General features: G+C 40.3%; 1 protein-coding gene across 3 annotated transcripts in view; it reads left to right on the forward strand.

Annotated features, from left to right (window-relative positions):
* The window catches only part of pik3r3b (phosphoinositide-3-kinase, regulatory subunit 3b (gamma)), a 143,330-nt gene that overhangs the window by 120,937 nt on the left and 8,442 nt on the right, over positions 1–13,951 (forward strand). Inside the window, exons 1-3 of one of the 3 annotated variants that reach the window (XM_019085737.2) lie at positions 4,746–4,839; positions 5,062–5,220; positions 12,594–12,705. In XM_019085737.2, the coding sequence (XP_018941282.1) occupies positions 5,112–5,220; positions 12,594–12,705 (221 nt within the window). In that variant the 5' untranslated portion in view covers positions 4,746–4,839; positions 5,062–5,111. Of the gene's footprint in view, positions 1–4,745; positions 4,840–5,061; positions 5,221–8,274; positions 8,467–12,593; positions 12,706–13,951 lie in introns of those variants that run through there. The other 2 variants (XM_019085739.2, XM_042726017.1) reach the window with 2 other exon arrangements.

A 13,951-nucleotide genomic window follows, 5' to 3' on the forward strand; every position in this document is an offset into this window, starting at 1 on the left:
CATTAACTTTTTTTTTTTTTACTTTTTTTTTTTTTTTTTTTAATTAAAAAGACACTTTTATCCAAAGCAGCTATTGAAAATACATCCTAAGGAGGTCCTACATGAGAAGTGCTGCAATACAAAGTTCCAGAACTGTTAGGAAAAGAACAAAAGTATGAGCTAGTAAAGTGATGTAGGTGAGACACTATGAGACCTCGGTCCTGCCTAAAGAGGCACACCCAGGTTCAGCCTCTAATCTTTTGATAAAGTCTATTCATTACTTGGCTTCTGTAAGTGCAGACTTGCCATTATGGCAAATGGTTAATCTGTTACTATTTGCTTCTCAAGTTGACACACTCTCATAGCTGCAGACCTCATTTAGCCACTTTAGTCTTGTGATAGAATGCAAAGATATCCGGTGAACCCAGCAGGTTCTCCTGGTGTTGTACTAGAAAACAATGGGCTTGTTTTATTGTGACGGTTTTAGATGCTGCGGCTGGGCTGATTGCAACTTTCAACCACAGATCGAGCCTCTAATGTTCTGTTTGTTGAGTGTTTCATCTTATCATCCCTGATATTTAGTTTTAGGACTGTTTAATCATCATTGTAAGCTGTTAATTAGTCTAGAGTATGTGGATAACGCCTGCTGATATACTATCTTTGTGTCTCGCAGACCGATCTGGCTCAGACGGGGAAGAGTTAAACAGCCCTTCCTTTATCTGCTGAACTGCAGAATGCTGAGCAATGGTGCCTGATGCCATGACAACCAGAGGGCCGTTCAGAGAGAAGGGTGGCTGAGAAGTAGGCGTGTGGAAAGAAAAGGATGACAAGAAAAGTAGACCCAGGAGAGAAAAGAGAGAGAGAAAGGTAGAGAGGTGAAAGAGAGGCTGATTAAAACTTGAGAACACTGTAAGAAAAGTGGCCAAGAGGTGGAGAATGACAGAGAAAGACAATGAGACAGAGGAAGGGGGCATGGGGGCGGGGATTGGCAGACGCTGACTGCTTGTTACCGAGTGTCACCGGAGTATTGCATCAGTCCAAGTGGGATGCTCACATTGCAGGATGACATCACAGCAGCGCAGACTGCCTGCCACACAGAAATGGAGATGGAGGGAGGCTTCCTCTGCCTTTGCTAGCTAATAAGCCAGTGTGCTGCTCTTTTTTGCAGAGTCATTAACACATCGTTGTCATTTTTGGGGCCGCTCTGTTGCGCACGCACTAGCACGGCAATACCGGTGATTTATGCCTTTTCGCACACCTGAAAATTGCGCCAATTCAGGAAGAGAAGCGAAGAACAAATACCAGACAGTATGCCTAATCGTTTAACTCGAATCAGAGTGTACATTATCCAAGACACATGACTCCTTCACCCATTAGTGCAGCCTTGTGGATAAAAGAGACTGATATCTAGTCATGCTTGAAGGTGTACCCGATAATAAAGAACTACTGTTTCTATAATGTGCGTCCGGTCCGTAATGAGCTTTGTGAGTTGGTCATATGTGGTCTATATTTATCATGGAGATTGCAGCAATAAAGGGATAGTTCACCAAATTAGTCACCTTCTGTAGTTTTTTTTTCTGTAGTTTTTCTTCTGTAGAACACAAAATCTGAATTTACGAAGAGTATCCTGGTCACTCCTTTTAGCATAACAAGGATTTAAATTTAGGCCTGTTCCTCATGTAATGTTAGCATATGACTTCAGAAGACTTTGAATATAGATCACAAGCCATATGGACCACTTTTATGATTATTTTATGGTACTTTTTCATTATTTGTGAAAGCTTCAGTTCTCCTGGGGACTAACTGGAAAGTTTAACCAGTATAATTCTCCCTTTGTGTTCAATGGAAGTAAAGTAATTTGGGTTTAGAATGACATGATGAGTAAATGATGAAAGAATTTATATTTAGGTCCACTGTTCCTTTAAAGAAACATCTCTAGTTGTTCTGTTCTGTTCTTTTCTTTTCTCTCAGTTGGCTTTGAGAGAAACAGCTTATGGCTTATTCCAGGCAGCAAGACAGTGACAGAGAGAGCAGCCTGATTCTCATGAGCTCAGCAGAAAAAAACAGAAAAGGTGATCGCTCTCACTGTGTGTAATTTACAGTGGATTGAAATTAATTTCCCCCTCCATGATATCAGCTGGGGAACAATGATATTGCTTCTTTCAGCTTTCATCTCCTTTATGAATTATGTATAATGCACAACCAGTGGTCGCACAACAGCTCTGGGTTTTGTGTGACTCTTCAGTGCCGCCCTTATGTCTGTGTTAAATATGGAACAATGAAGCCGCCTATTTGCATCTGAACTGAAATTGTACTTTCCACTCTAGTTGTTACAGTCACAGATAAAATATGAGATGCTTACGGCTACATTTAGTCAATACAGAAACAGCACAGTCAGGCTATTGTCACCCAGCAAGCAGGCGACTTTTATATTAGCATGTCATCAAAATGTCCTTCCGTTCACCATCCTCAAATCTACATGTCATGGATATACCTTTAAAACTTCCTTAACCCTTCTTATCGCCTCATTCTTTAAACAGGATTTGCCATCGTTTAGCTGGGTCTTGTAGTCAGGCAGATTAGAATCTCTTTCTGCTAGTCATGTCTATTGGGCTCACAACATGTGGAAACTAATCGGAGAAAAATCGGAGAAAAGAGTGTAAAATAATAAATCTTGCTGGTATAGTGTGAAACATCAGCTAGCAAACATTACAAAAGCTAAAGACATGAACCTGATGGCAAAAAAGTAAGTTAATATAATATAATATATGCAAATAGAATTTTTATTTCAAAGTTTTGTGGCTTTTATTTCTATGTGTGTTAGCCTTAAGACTAACTATATGCTAGTGTGCTCCTTACAAGTGACAAATAATAAACTTGTAACACATATGCTTTTGAATTTTACATGGAGAAATACTAATGACTCATCCAGCACTACACAGATATTTGTTCAATCATATGCTCTTGAGAATAACCATGTCCTGGTTAACTACATTTATAATTTAAATCACAGAGAAGACCAGGTTTTTAGCTTGCATGGTTATACATTTCTCTGTAATACAATGAATAATTTGAATAAACATTTAATTTTAATGTTGGCATTCACCTCGTCTTAGTTCATAGACACCCACTTTGGTATTTAATTAAAGTTTGCAGTGCACATAGTTGGCAAGATATTTTCCTTTGTAATTCGCACATCTTGGATCAGCCAAATCTGAATACCCTGCAGACATACCATAGAAACACTGTTAGCATTAAGCTCTCTGTCCAATAAGAGGACAGGCACGGACCAATAACAAGCCGCAGTTGGTTGTGCATTAAGGTTTCTAAGGCACACACACTTTTCTTGACACTCAAATCCCCATAGTCACGTGTGTATATCTCCAGTGTTGCAGCGGCGGCTAGCAATACACTAGTCCAAACCAGACAATCTCAGTCTCAAAAAGAGAATGACCTCCAATAAATGCATCAGTCTTAAATTTACAGCTCGTATGGACATAATTTACATGGTCCTGTGTCATTTATTACTTGTTCATTATGCATTGGGTGTAAGTGATTAATATTTTCCCACAGCTTTTCATGGATTACTGTGACCGTTCGGTTGCTTGTCATTGTTTTGGATCCATCTGCTCATGCTGAACTGAAGCATGGACAGTGACAATTAAGCAAGTTTGACACAGTTGACAAGGACAGCCTTTGTCAGGCACGAGCCATCTGGAGGTTCCTCCCTGTCCTGCAATAAAGAGATGCAAACATTGTGATCCTATTTTTCGCTCTGGCCATAGAGGGACATTCTCCCTCTTGATTGATAGATTACACGTATGAGAACAGAGGGGACTGAAAGAGGCGTACAGGAAGACAGATTGCCATCCACAAGATAATTATTCCTAAAACAGACCACCAACCTGCATTAATGAGATGTACGTACAGAAGAAATCCTGAAGCACAGGCAACAGTTAGCAAAAATTATATTTTTGCAAAATGCCTGGAGGAAGTTCAGTATTTTTGTTAATATTTTATTTTTGAAACATAGGCCAGTGTATTAGTGTTTGACTGAAAAGGTTTTAATTTGTTAATGTTACTTTTTATTTTATTATTAGCAGGTGTGTCAGATTGACCAGAATTTATACCAGTTTGTATTTCCAAACACAGATGCCCATAATAGACTTTTATGAGCAGCTGTTTCTCTTCTTATGATGCTTCTAATATATTTACTGATATACACTGTCAATATCTCCAATCAACATGCTATCTTTTACATAGAATATAGCATCAAAATTATTACTTCCTCCAAACTGAACTCTGTTCTCTCCATCAGTTTTGTACCTCATAGTAACGGTTCGACCAATAGAATGTCGACTTCCGCTCTCCGAACAAGTTCATTGGATCATGAGAAACACGCGGCTGCAAATAATGTACAAACTCCGACTTTGGCAAACTAGTTGGAAGAGCCGCGCATTCTGATTGGTTCCCAAATCTGGAGTGTGCGTGCTCCACAGCACCTACAGAGCCAGTGATCCGTTTTAAGGCGAGTCCATTTCGTGCCGGTGAAGGGGTGCAGAAAAATGATGTCACTTGTGAATAAAACGACACCGTAACACACGGCGAAATGAGAATAAATAACTACACACTCGGCCTTCTTTTCGTGTTTTTAACTAGTTCTCATATGTATCAGTCGCTTAAAAGAACGCACGAGTAGAGTAATTAGCTCCACGCGTGTCGGTTAGAACAGTTCCCCCCCATGCTGTGCGCACCGAATGGACTCCTCGTCATGAAGTGAAAGGGCCAGTAGACTTGGGGAGCTGATTGAAATGAAGACTACTGTTTCGTCACGGTAGTACAGAGTGGATTGTAGAGCTGGTATCTACTTTCTGTTCTGTCGGACTGTTAAGAGTTTTTATTTTTTATATATATATGTAAAATGCTCTATCAAGTGATGTCGGATGAGTGAAGCCTGGTGCTTTGACAGCTTTCATGACACGCAGTTACTCTGAAGCAGGCATTCAGACTGTTAAAGTTGAGCTCTCCGTTCAGTCAGACGAGCTTTTTATGTTTCTTTCATTCGTCTGTGTTGAAAATTAGATTTTACTCCGTTTGGTGAGAGCCTAGTCGATCACCAGAGGACTCAGACCATGTACAATACAGTGTGGAATACGGAGAAAGAAGATGACGACTGGAGAGACGTGATGATGCCCTATTCCACTGAATTAATATTTTACATTGAGATGGATCAGCCGCCAGGTACAGATAAAACAATTAATCTGACAGAACGCTTAGTTCACCCCGATAATGTACGTTAAATCTTGTAATTTCCTCACTCTAACACTGATACAAACCTTTAACGTTATTTTTTTTTCATTCTCCATGAAGCACAAAAGGTTAGAGACTCTCAGCCCCAGTCACCATATACTTTCATTGTATCTTTTTTTCATACAGTGAAAATGAATGGTGACTCAGATGTCATTTTACAGATCTCCTTTTCTGTTTCATGAAAGAATGACGTTTAGCATTTTTAACATTTAACGTACACAGTCGCATTATCTGACATTGCAGTCATTTCTGCTTTAACAACTGGAGCTTGCGCCTCTAACGTTAGTTGAAATGTATTTTATTTTAATGTTACAGCAAGTCATGTATGGCTGGCATTTAAAATTCCCAATCGTTCTTCTACAGAAACCCATTTCGCCATCGTAAAATCCTTCATTTGCTGTCAGCTTGTCAGTAAAATGTGCCTTAATCGTACTTATAACGCACTGTCTGCATTAACATTATCGTGTACATTTTAAATGCATCATAACCGACTTCTCACTCAGACAGGGGAGCCATATTAAAGCCTATTTCTCCCTGAAGAGAGCGCAACAGTCTACATCCCTCTGTGGTTTTTATTTTAAAGTAATAGTTTATCTCAATACTTATGTCATATCTGTATGATTTTTTTTCTTCAGTAGAACACAAAATTAGATTCGTTTAGTTAGTGTGTCATTCTCCATTCACTTTTGGCATCTTTTTCATACATTGAACGTTAATGGTGAATGAGATGGCATTTTGCCTATCTCCTTTTGGGTGAACTATCTCTTAAGGACCAGAGTAAACCTCTCTGTATATATCTAGTAATATTATCATTTGTATGTAATTTGGGCCTGTACATTTTTAAATTAAAATCTTTATAGACAGATTGTGTTACAGGTCCTGCTATAGTCTGTCAGTTTTTGCTCAGGAGATTTGGACGTTTTGCATGGCTCACCACAAATGGTATTGATATGCAAAATGTGGAGTGATCGAAAGGCACTCTATGAAATGGTTTGACACCTTAAGTGGTGTTATACAGGATCTGCTCCTGAGCCGTTTTTTTTGCAAATAGGGACTATATAGCTTGTCGACCAGTGAAGTCACGGAATTATATATGGTGAAAGCTCTTCAGGGGTCTTTCAGAGTAAGTTTCCCAGCTTTCTGAATGTTTTGGTGTTCTGCGCTCCTTATTCAAATTCAGTGCCATTCATGTGTCATCTATTAAGCTCTGACACCATTTTATTGCCATTAACAATGATGTCATAGACTGGAAACTGGATCCCATTCAGAAGTCACAGGCATAGTTGACAATGGGTCGTTAATTCATGTCGTTAGTTCCTGCAATAAAGAGACGGATGACACTTTTGGAAGCGTGAAATGTGAATGGAAGGAGAAAATAGACTGTTTGACAGTTTTGCATGAGGCTGTTACTTTCGTGTGTTCATTGTGAGGGGTTTAAAGATAAACTGTTTAATGCAAAAGGACAAAACTCATTTTGAGAATAATTTCTTGAAAGTTTCTCTGTAATATTTTAGGAAGGTTGCTAGATTGGGAAGATGTATCCGCATACAGTTAACTGTTTCTTGGTCCAAATGCAGCCTTATTCCAAGAGTGGGCAGAATGTATCATTTTATTACGTTCATTTTGTTCTCTGCGTTGTTCAGAGGAACAATGCCTAACGCTCCGTTCTAACCTCCTCGTTTCCTAGAAAATGAGCTGTGGTGGACTTGACGGATCTGGCAAGCAGGATTCTGGCTTGAATAGCCCTTCGATTGCTCTGCCACGGGGATGAATGAGCACAGCACCGTGTGATCAACCCACACATTAATCTTATCTTTCATTCTGTGCCACTGCACACAGGTTTATCAGATCTCTCCTTTTTCTATCCGTCCGTTTGTCCCCATGTTCTGTCAATAGCCACACATTGACTTATCATCTGCTTCTTCCTCAACTCGCGGCACTTCATCTCAGAGACGCTGTTAGAGAGGCACTGCGGGACATTGAAATCCGCCTGGCCCGAGAGAAGATGGGTAGATTAGAAAGATGACTCGGAAAGGAAAGAAACAGAAAGAGGTTCCCATGCAGATGTTCATTAGAATATTTATTACAGCTGAATTGAGATGTGAAAGGCTCCGAGGAACGGCCCTGTATGTGCGTGCGTCTGCAAACAAGCAAGCGACCGCTTTGTTCCATTGCAGTGTCCAATGAGCACAGGTGCCACTCCGCCCCCAGGGGAAAGTTGGCCCCTGTCTCTAAGGGCCAGTGATGTGTGAGTGTAATAAAGGCTGCCGGAGCAGTGTGCTCTGGCTGGACAACAAAAGTGCAGCGACACCAAAGGGAAAGTCAGCTTCTAACATCCCTTAATGGGCATTGGTATGACATAAGGGATGGAAATGTCACTATCTCTCTTGATACATGGTCTTTTCTTTGTTCTGTGCCTTTTTTTTTTTAGCTTGTTCTTGAATGTATTTGAGCTTGTTCATTCATAAATGTCCACATAATATTGATGATATTTCGAGGAAGTAGGGTTTTCTTTTAACAGAATGTGAAAAAACCTATAGACACACGTGCGCATAACAATACAATAAATGTATGTAAAAAAAAAAATTATTAAAAAAAATTCTATATATAGATTTTAAATATGTATTTAAATTTATTTATATATATATATATATATATATATATATATATATATAGTTAATAAATAAATTGTTAAGGCAACCAGCATACTTTTAGCATCTGGAAGTCTTACGTTTCCAGCTATGTGGCTGTGAAGTGGTTCGATGCATGTGTCCCGGTTTGTGTTCACCTCAGCGTGTGTTAGCGTCTTTTCCTTGTCTCTCTTGGGGAGCAGCGCTTCCCCCCTCCTACATCATTCCCCAGGGCTTTCCGCTTTCTCTTTCTCTGTCTCATATGGTTGTGTCCACCTCCCCTCCTGCTTTCTCATTGGCTGCTGCCGACTTCTCCATTGAGAGGTTTTGTTAAGCCAGCAGCATCTGAATTTAGGAGCAGGGATTTTCCCTCTGGCTTTAGTCTGAAAGGCAGAGCGAGCGAGGGAGGTTGGAGAGAAAGCGAGAGCGAGTGGGAGAGAGAGCGAGAGAGAGAGGGAGAGGGTGAGAGAGAATAAGAGGACTCGTGTCACAGACAGCTGAGTGCAGGCTGTATACATGCAGCTCAAAAAGGATCCCGAGGAGGACGGTAAGGGAGACACCATTCTTCTTTCTTCAGCTTTTTCACGGTCACTGTCTTTGCGTTCGTCTTTTCTGTCTTATGGCTATTGTAACGCTCTGAACAGACTGTCAGGGGAGCACAATGACAATTAGTGTTTGTCCTATTGTGTGGGAAGTGTCCTGGATCTTGTATGGATGGAAACATGCACTTTTGTCAACATGAATTAACATAAGAACCATGCTTTTTCCAGGACATGTAATCCTTGATAGTTGTACTTCATTTTTCTTGTTTTGTGATTTTATTTTATAAAAAAAAAATTTTTTGAGGCTGTTTTAAGAGTTGCAAGGATTGTCTCTTAGTCATTCATTAGGAGTGAATGGTGACAGTGCATCATGATGATATGTGCACAGAGCACGTATGGTTTCACATGTGATTGTGAGCATACCCGATGGACTATTTAAACCACCCATGTGCTTGGTGACACTTTTAATTCATTCCCCCTGGATCGGGACGTGGCAGCCCTCGCCTGCTGCTCCCCTCAATGGCACTGTCATCACTCTCTGCCAAAGCGTTTTCTCATGCTAATGCACCCCCTAATTTGTATATACAAACCCTAAATTAAACTGTTTTGTGTGCGTGGTGTCAGTCTATGTTTGTGTTTGTACCGTTGTGTTCAAAGTGCTGTTGCTTTATCTGCTTAATCACCTGTAGAACCAGAAGTTTGAACATGTCTTTTTGTTACTGTGCACAAGAGCACGGCTGCAGAACAATGACCTCTGGAGATGATGTTCTGAGCTGCATGTTGCGATTCATATTAGTGTCCTAAACAATGGACTGCTTGGTCGCCAATCGCCATAGGCTTTACCTATGGATGTATAGTTTTCTTTGTTCAGACTTGCGCAGCTCTGCAACGCTGCATTGCCACTCACTCTTTCTCATTCTTTCTCATCCTTTCCATCCTACATCCTGGTCTCTTTCATTAAAAGTTTATTTAGAAAATATAATAATATTTTGAAATTATAAAATTATATCTTACAATTTATAAAAAAAAAAAAAAAAAAGAATTACCCTAATTTATTCGTTTGGCTTTTATTGTGAAGCATTCTGGGAAAATTTACTGTTGTAGAAATTTAAAGAAAACATTTTCACTTTTGTCATTTAAATTGACTCCCTTTGTTTGTTCAGTTTTGCCATAAATCATGATCGTAATTAGTTTGAATCAGTGAAGGGTAGCTTTAAAAATGACTGCATTCTGCAACTGTGTGGACTTTCCATTGTGTGCCCCCCAGCTGCGATATCTCTGACACTAACACAGATGGGGTGACTGCTGTAATGAGATCACCTAGTCACATCTCTGCCTCTTTCTTGCTCTGTTTCCTTCCGTTTTCCATGTTCTTTTTGTGCTCACACCCCATCACTAGCTCACAAAGATAACCAAGTGTGTGTGTGTAGGACAAAGGTGGTCACACATTTACAGAAAGAGCTGACAGTGGAAAACTGGTAGGCAGGAATTTGAGGTTTCAGCTGGGCTTGTGCACCTGCCTTTTGGCTGTTGTAGAGAGCGAGTGAGAAAAAGGGGGGCATTTCCCTTTCTGGTGGAAGCCTGCTACTGTAGCTCTGAAAGGGGCTTTTATGCTACAGGCATATATTTATATATAGAAATTTGTTTGTGTGTTAGTATTGAATAGTGAGAGATTGAATCTCGGTTTATTGTGTCTCTAAATTACATTAGGGAGTGGAGGAGGTGAGCCACGCGGGTATTTGCAAATGTAATATTAATATGGTGATTATTGTGTTGGCGTAGAGGGAACAGAAGGTTATACATTGTCAAATGACTCTTCATAAGCTGCAATGCTGCACAAACGGTCCCCTACCAGGTGGTGAACACTCCCCCTGAAGTTTTTGACGACAGGAAAGCACACAGGGACGCCATATTTAAGTCATTTCTTTGAAGAAATGTTCATTTTCCATTCAAGGCATTTGGCTGATCTCCTCTCAGACCAACTAAAATGTAGGAATAGTGTGTGCGCACACCTGCAGGAGCAGAGTTTGGGTGGGGATGTGTCCGTTAGCCTGGCTTTGCTTTGACTGGTTGAGGCCGCTCACCCCACCAGACTAAGGGGTTTCCTGTGGGCCAGTGGAGGGAGGAGTTGTCAATGTGCCCAGGTCTCCAACTACACTCATGCACTCTCACTCCAAAAACCACCACTGCTTTTAATTAATGACACCCTCAAAGAAAGCCATTCACACACCCCTCTTCCCGCACACCGAAACTTTAAAGAACCATAAAGATCTTCAATCCACAAATGTTTGCAATGTCGGGAAGTAATAAAACTTCAATGAAAACTTAAAAAATTTTAAGTACTAAAATGGCAACACAAGAAAGTGTCTTTCTCTCTCTCTTTCTTCAGAGAGTCTTCATCTCTACTCTGATCTTTAAAGATTTTATCATTATTATTTCTTATTAAAGGAGCCAATTGTGTGCGGAGCAGTGGGTCATTCCACAGTGTGCCAGTAGCAATGATTTATCCATTGGCTATAGTGTGCATTGCATGTCCCTCTGGGCTTTTATTTTCTGTGACTCACCTCCGGTGTATTGAACCTTAGTCTTGCCTTTTTTCATTCGCTTACCAGATAAAGTTTCTTTGGCTAGAAGGGCCCAGGGGTTTCTAGAATCAGCTTGAGCTTTTATGACATCCATATGCTCACTTGCTCCATGCCTTCCCCATTTCCTAATGCAGCAGACCACTCCCCCTCCCCTGTCCTGGCATAGATATACAGCCGCTCTCATGCAGCCTTGTCTCTGCCAGGCTAAGGACAGGTGGGTGACTGTTTTTAAAGAAACTTGACTTTTATAATGCTGTGGTCATATTTGAATTCATTATGGCAATAATCTGCATGAGCCGCGTCCTCCCTAAACAGTCTGCTAGTACTGCTTGGAGCATGTCTTTGGTTTCACTTAAAAGCCTTCTGAATAAACCTGTGCATTGAGAACCGAGTGGTGTGTTGCTGTTTCAAGGCCCCTGTTGCAAGTTTCATCTAGGTCAGGGGGAGGTTAGTTTGGCTTGGCGGTAGGTGCAAGGCTTGAACACTATGTCTCTGTACATTTCAGACGGAGTTGCAGCCTTTAGGTTTTTTTTGTGTGTGTCTCAGACTAGTATTTGCCAACTGCACCTGGTCTTGAAGGTTTCCCTGAAGCACTTGAACACAAAAACATGTGAACACCTTGTTTAGAGCAGCTGCCATTGCATCCCTAGATATATCTTGTCTTGTTGAAAATTGTGAAACACCAGATTTGCATGGCATTTAACCGTGATTCAAGTCTAGTTGGCTCTAAGGTTGAAAAATTCTCATCGGGAGATTAGACATGAGAATGCATACTGTGAAGATGTAGCCTAACACACAGCACATACTCTCTCAGTGATATTTCTGTGAGTGAGGGCATCAAGATGCAGTGCGTGGCTGAGCAGCATGTTCTGGTGACCCCTGACCCGCAAGATAGCAAGAACATCATCAGCGTTAGCTTTCCAATGCTTTTGCGGCAGCTGTTGTTTGCTTTTGCTGCCAACAAAGGAAGCATATCACTCAAAGGAAAGGAACCTGTTCATTACATATTCAGCAAGTAGAAGAAAAGCAAAACTGGCAGAGAATGTCATTTTTTGTTTACACTTTTGCTTTGGCTGAACGGAATATGTTGTTGTTGCATTTTCCGTGAAAACTGATCTTTTGCATTTTCAGTGGAAATCATTGTTGCATTTTCCTAAAGGTCAGTAGTTAATCCTGGGCAGAAACTTTACTACTATTTGACTCTCAGTACTACAAGTTTTTGCAAACTCTTAAAAGACAAAAAAAAAAAAAAAACTATCCCAAAGCAGTGCGGTGTTTTTTTTTGTTTGTTTTTTTTTTTTTAACAGCTATATTGTATTCCTACCATTTCTGCATTTTAAGTTCAAATTTGGATTCTCTTAGTAACTTAACCTTATTCATGAGGATGAACAACACAGCCATTTGTTAACATGACGTCCGCTTAGTTTATTCTTTAAGAAGATTAGGTTTTCATCTGTAAGGTCGCAACACCAACGTCATATTTCTAGGATTGCTCATGAGGTTAGAAGATTTTCCACTAATATAAATCTTTCTCATTTATTCTGCAGCTCTTCCTCCCAAGCCAACAAAACCCATGACACCAGTTAATGGCAACGGTGTGAAAGAAGCCGCCAGCGGCTCATTGCAAGAAGCAGAATGGTACTGGGGAGACATATCAAGGTAAGAGTCACTTGACACTAGACTTCATCTCTCACTTGATTGGATTTCTGTCTGTTCTGCTCTGAAAATCTTTCCTCATGCCAGTTAGCTCATAGTGTGACTGCCCTCATCACATGGTGGACACGTACAGCGAGTCAGGTGATAGTTGGCCAGTACAGTCATAAGACTGCATTTGGATCAGATAATAGGTTTTTTTGGTTGTTACTCGACTGTTGGGAGATGTCAGATCTTCCCATCCCTCCACCTGATGGCTTCCAAGTTGGTAGCCTGAGGTGGAGTCAGCTCTGGAGTGTCATGTTGCTCTTTCAGCTGCTCTGCAAACTTTTTCTGGTCTTTTTCTTTCTTTATGTGAGCTGGTGAACTTATTTTGATCCTCTCCTCTTCTTTTGGCTCACTTATCCTGGAGGCATGTATGCTTTGCTGCAGCTGTACAAAAGCAGAAAGGCAATGCAGTTGGGGGAGAGACACACAGGAAGAGCTGAAAAGAGAAAGACAGGGTGGTTTAGTTGCCATTACTTAAGGGGAGGGATAGAAGAACCCAAATCTCTGAAATGTCAAGCTGTCTGGCCAGTTTCCAACACAACCCATAAAACTCTTAGGTTTCAGCAGATTAGTCTGCTGCTTAGTGACCAGCTTTAGACTCTTTTGATGTTGGGCGAGTAGAAATTCTGCAGAGATGCTCAGAGGCTCACCAATCTCTGAAGCCTTGCTATCCTTTAACTCACACAGTCCCTTCCCAGATAAACCAGATCTGCTTTTCACTTCAAACTTGTGCTCAGTGCTTACTAGTTTCAAAATCAGAAAGTAACTAAACTCTAGTCATCAAATAAAGAAGAACTCCAAAGCACAGTGATGCTGACTATTACATTTTAAATATGGACTGCAATTATAGTCACAGTGAAGAATGTGTTAAAAATCCTATTATAATATTACTACTATACAACCATACTAGTACTTAGTTAAAGCAGTGGTAGTGCATTGAGAAATTTAACTTATGAGAGATCAGATTTATATTTTAGTTGAGTACATAGTAATGGTTCTCAGCCATGTTAATCATCAGCATGCCTGTTGTGGATTTCTGATTTTCTTGTAGGCTTGAGTTTAGATTAAATCAAAATTGACTTTATTTACGATATGTAGGCCTACTCTTTCATTTTTGTGCAAAATTGTGCCTGTTATTTCACAGATATACATGTTTGTCTCGATAATTTTAATAAACAATTATGATTAAGTGATTATTAAGGCT

The sequence above is a fragment of the Cyprinus carpio genome, chromosome B6 (genome assembly GCF_018340385.1).
Source record: "Cyprinus carpio isolate SPL01 chromosome B6, ASM1834038v1, whole genome shotgun sequence".
NCBI lineage: Eukaryota > Metazoa > Chordata > Actinopteri > Cypriniformes > Cyprinidae > Cyprinus > Cyprinus carpio.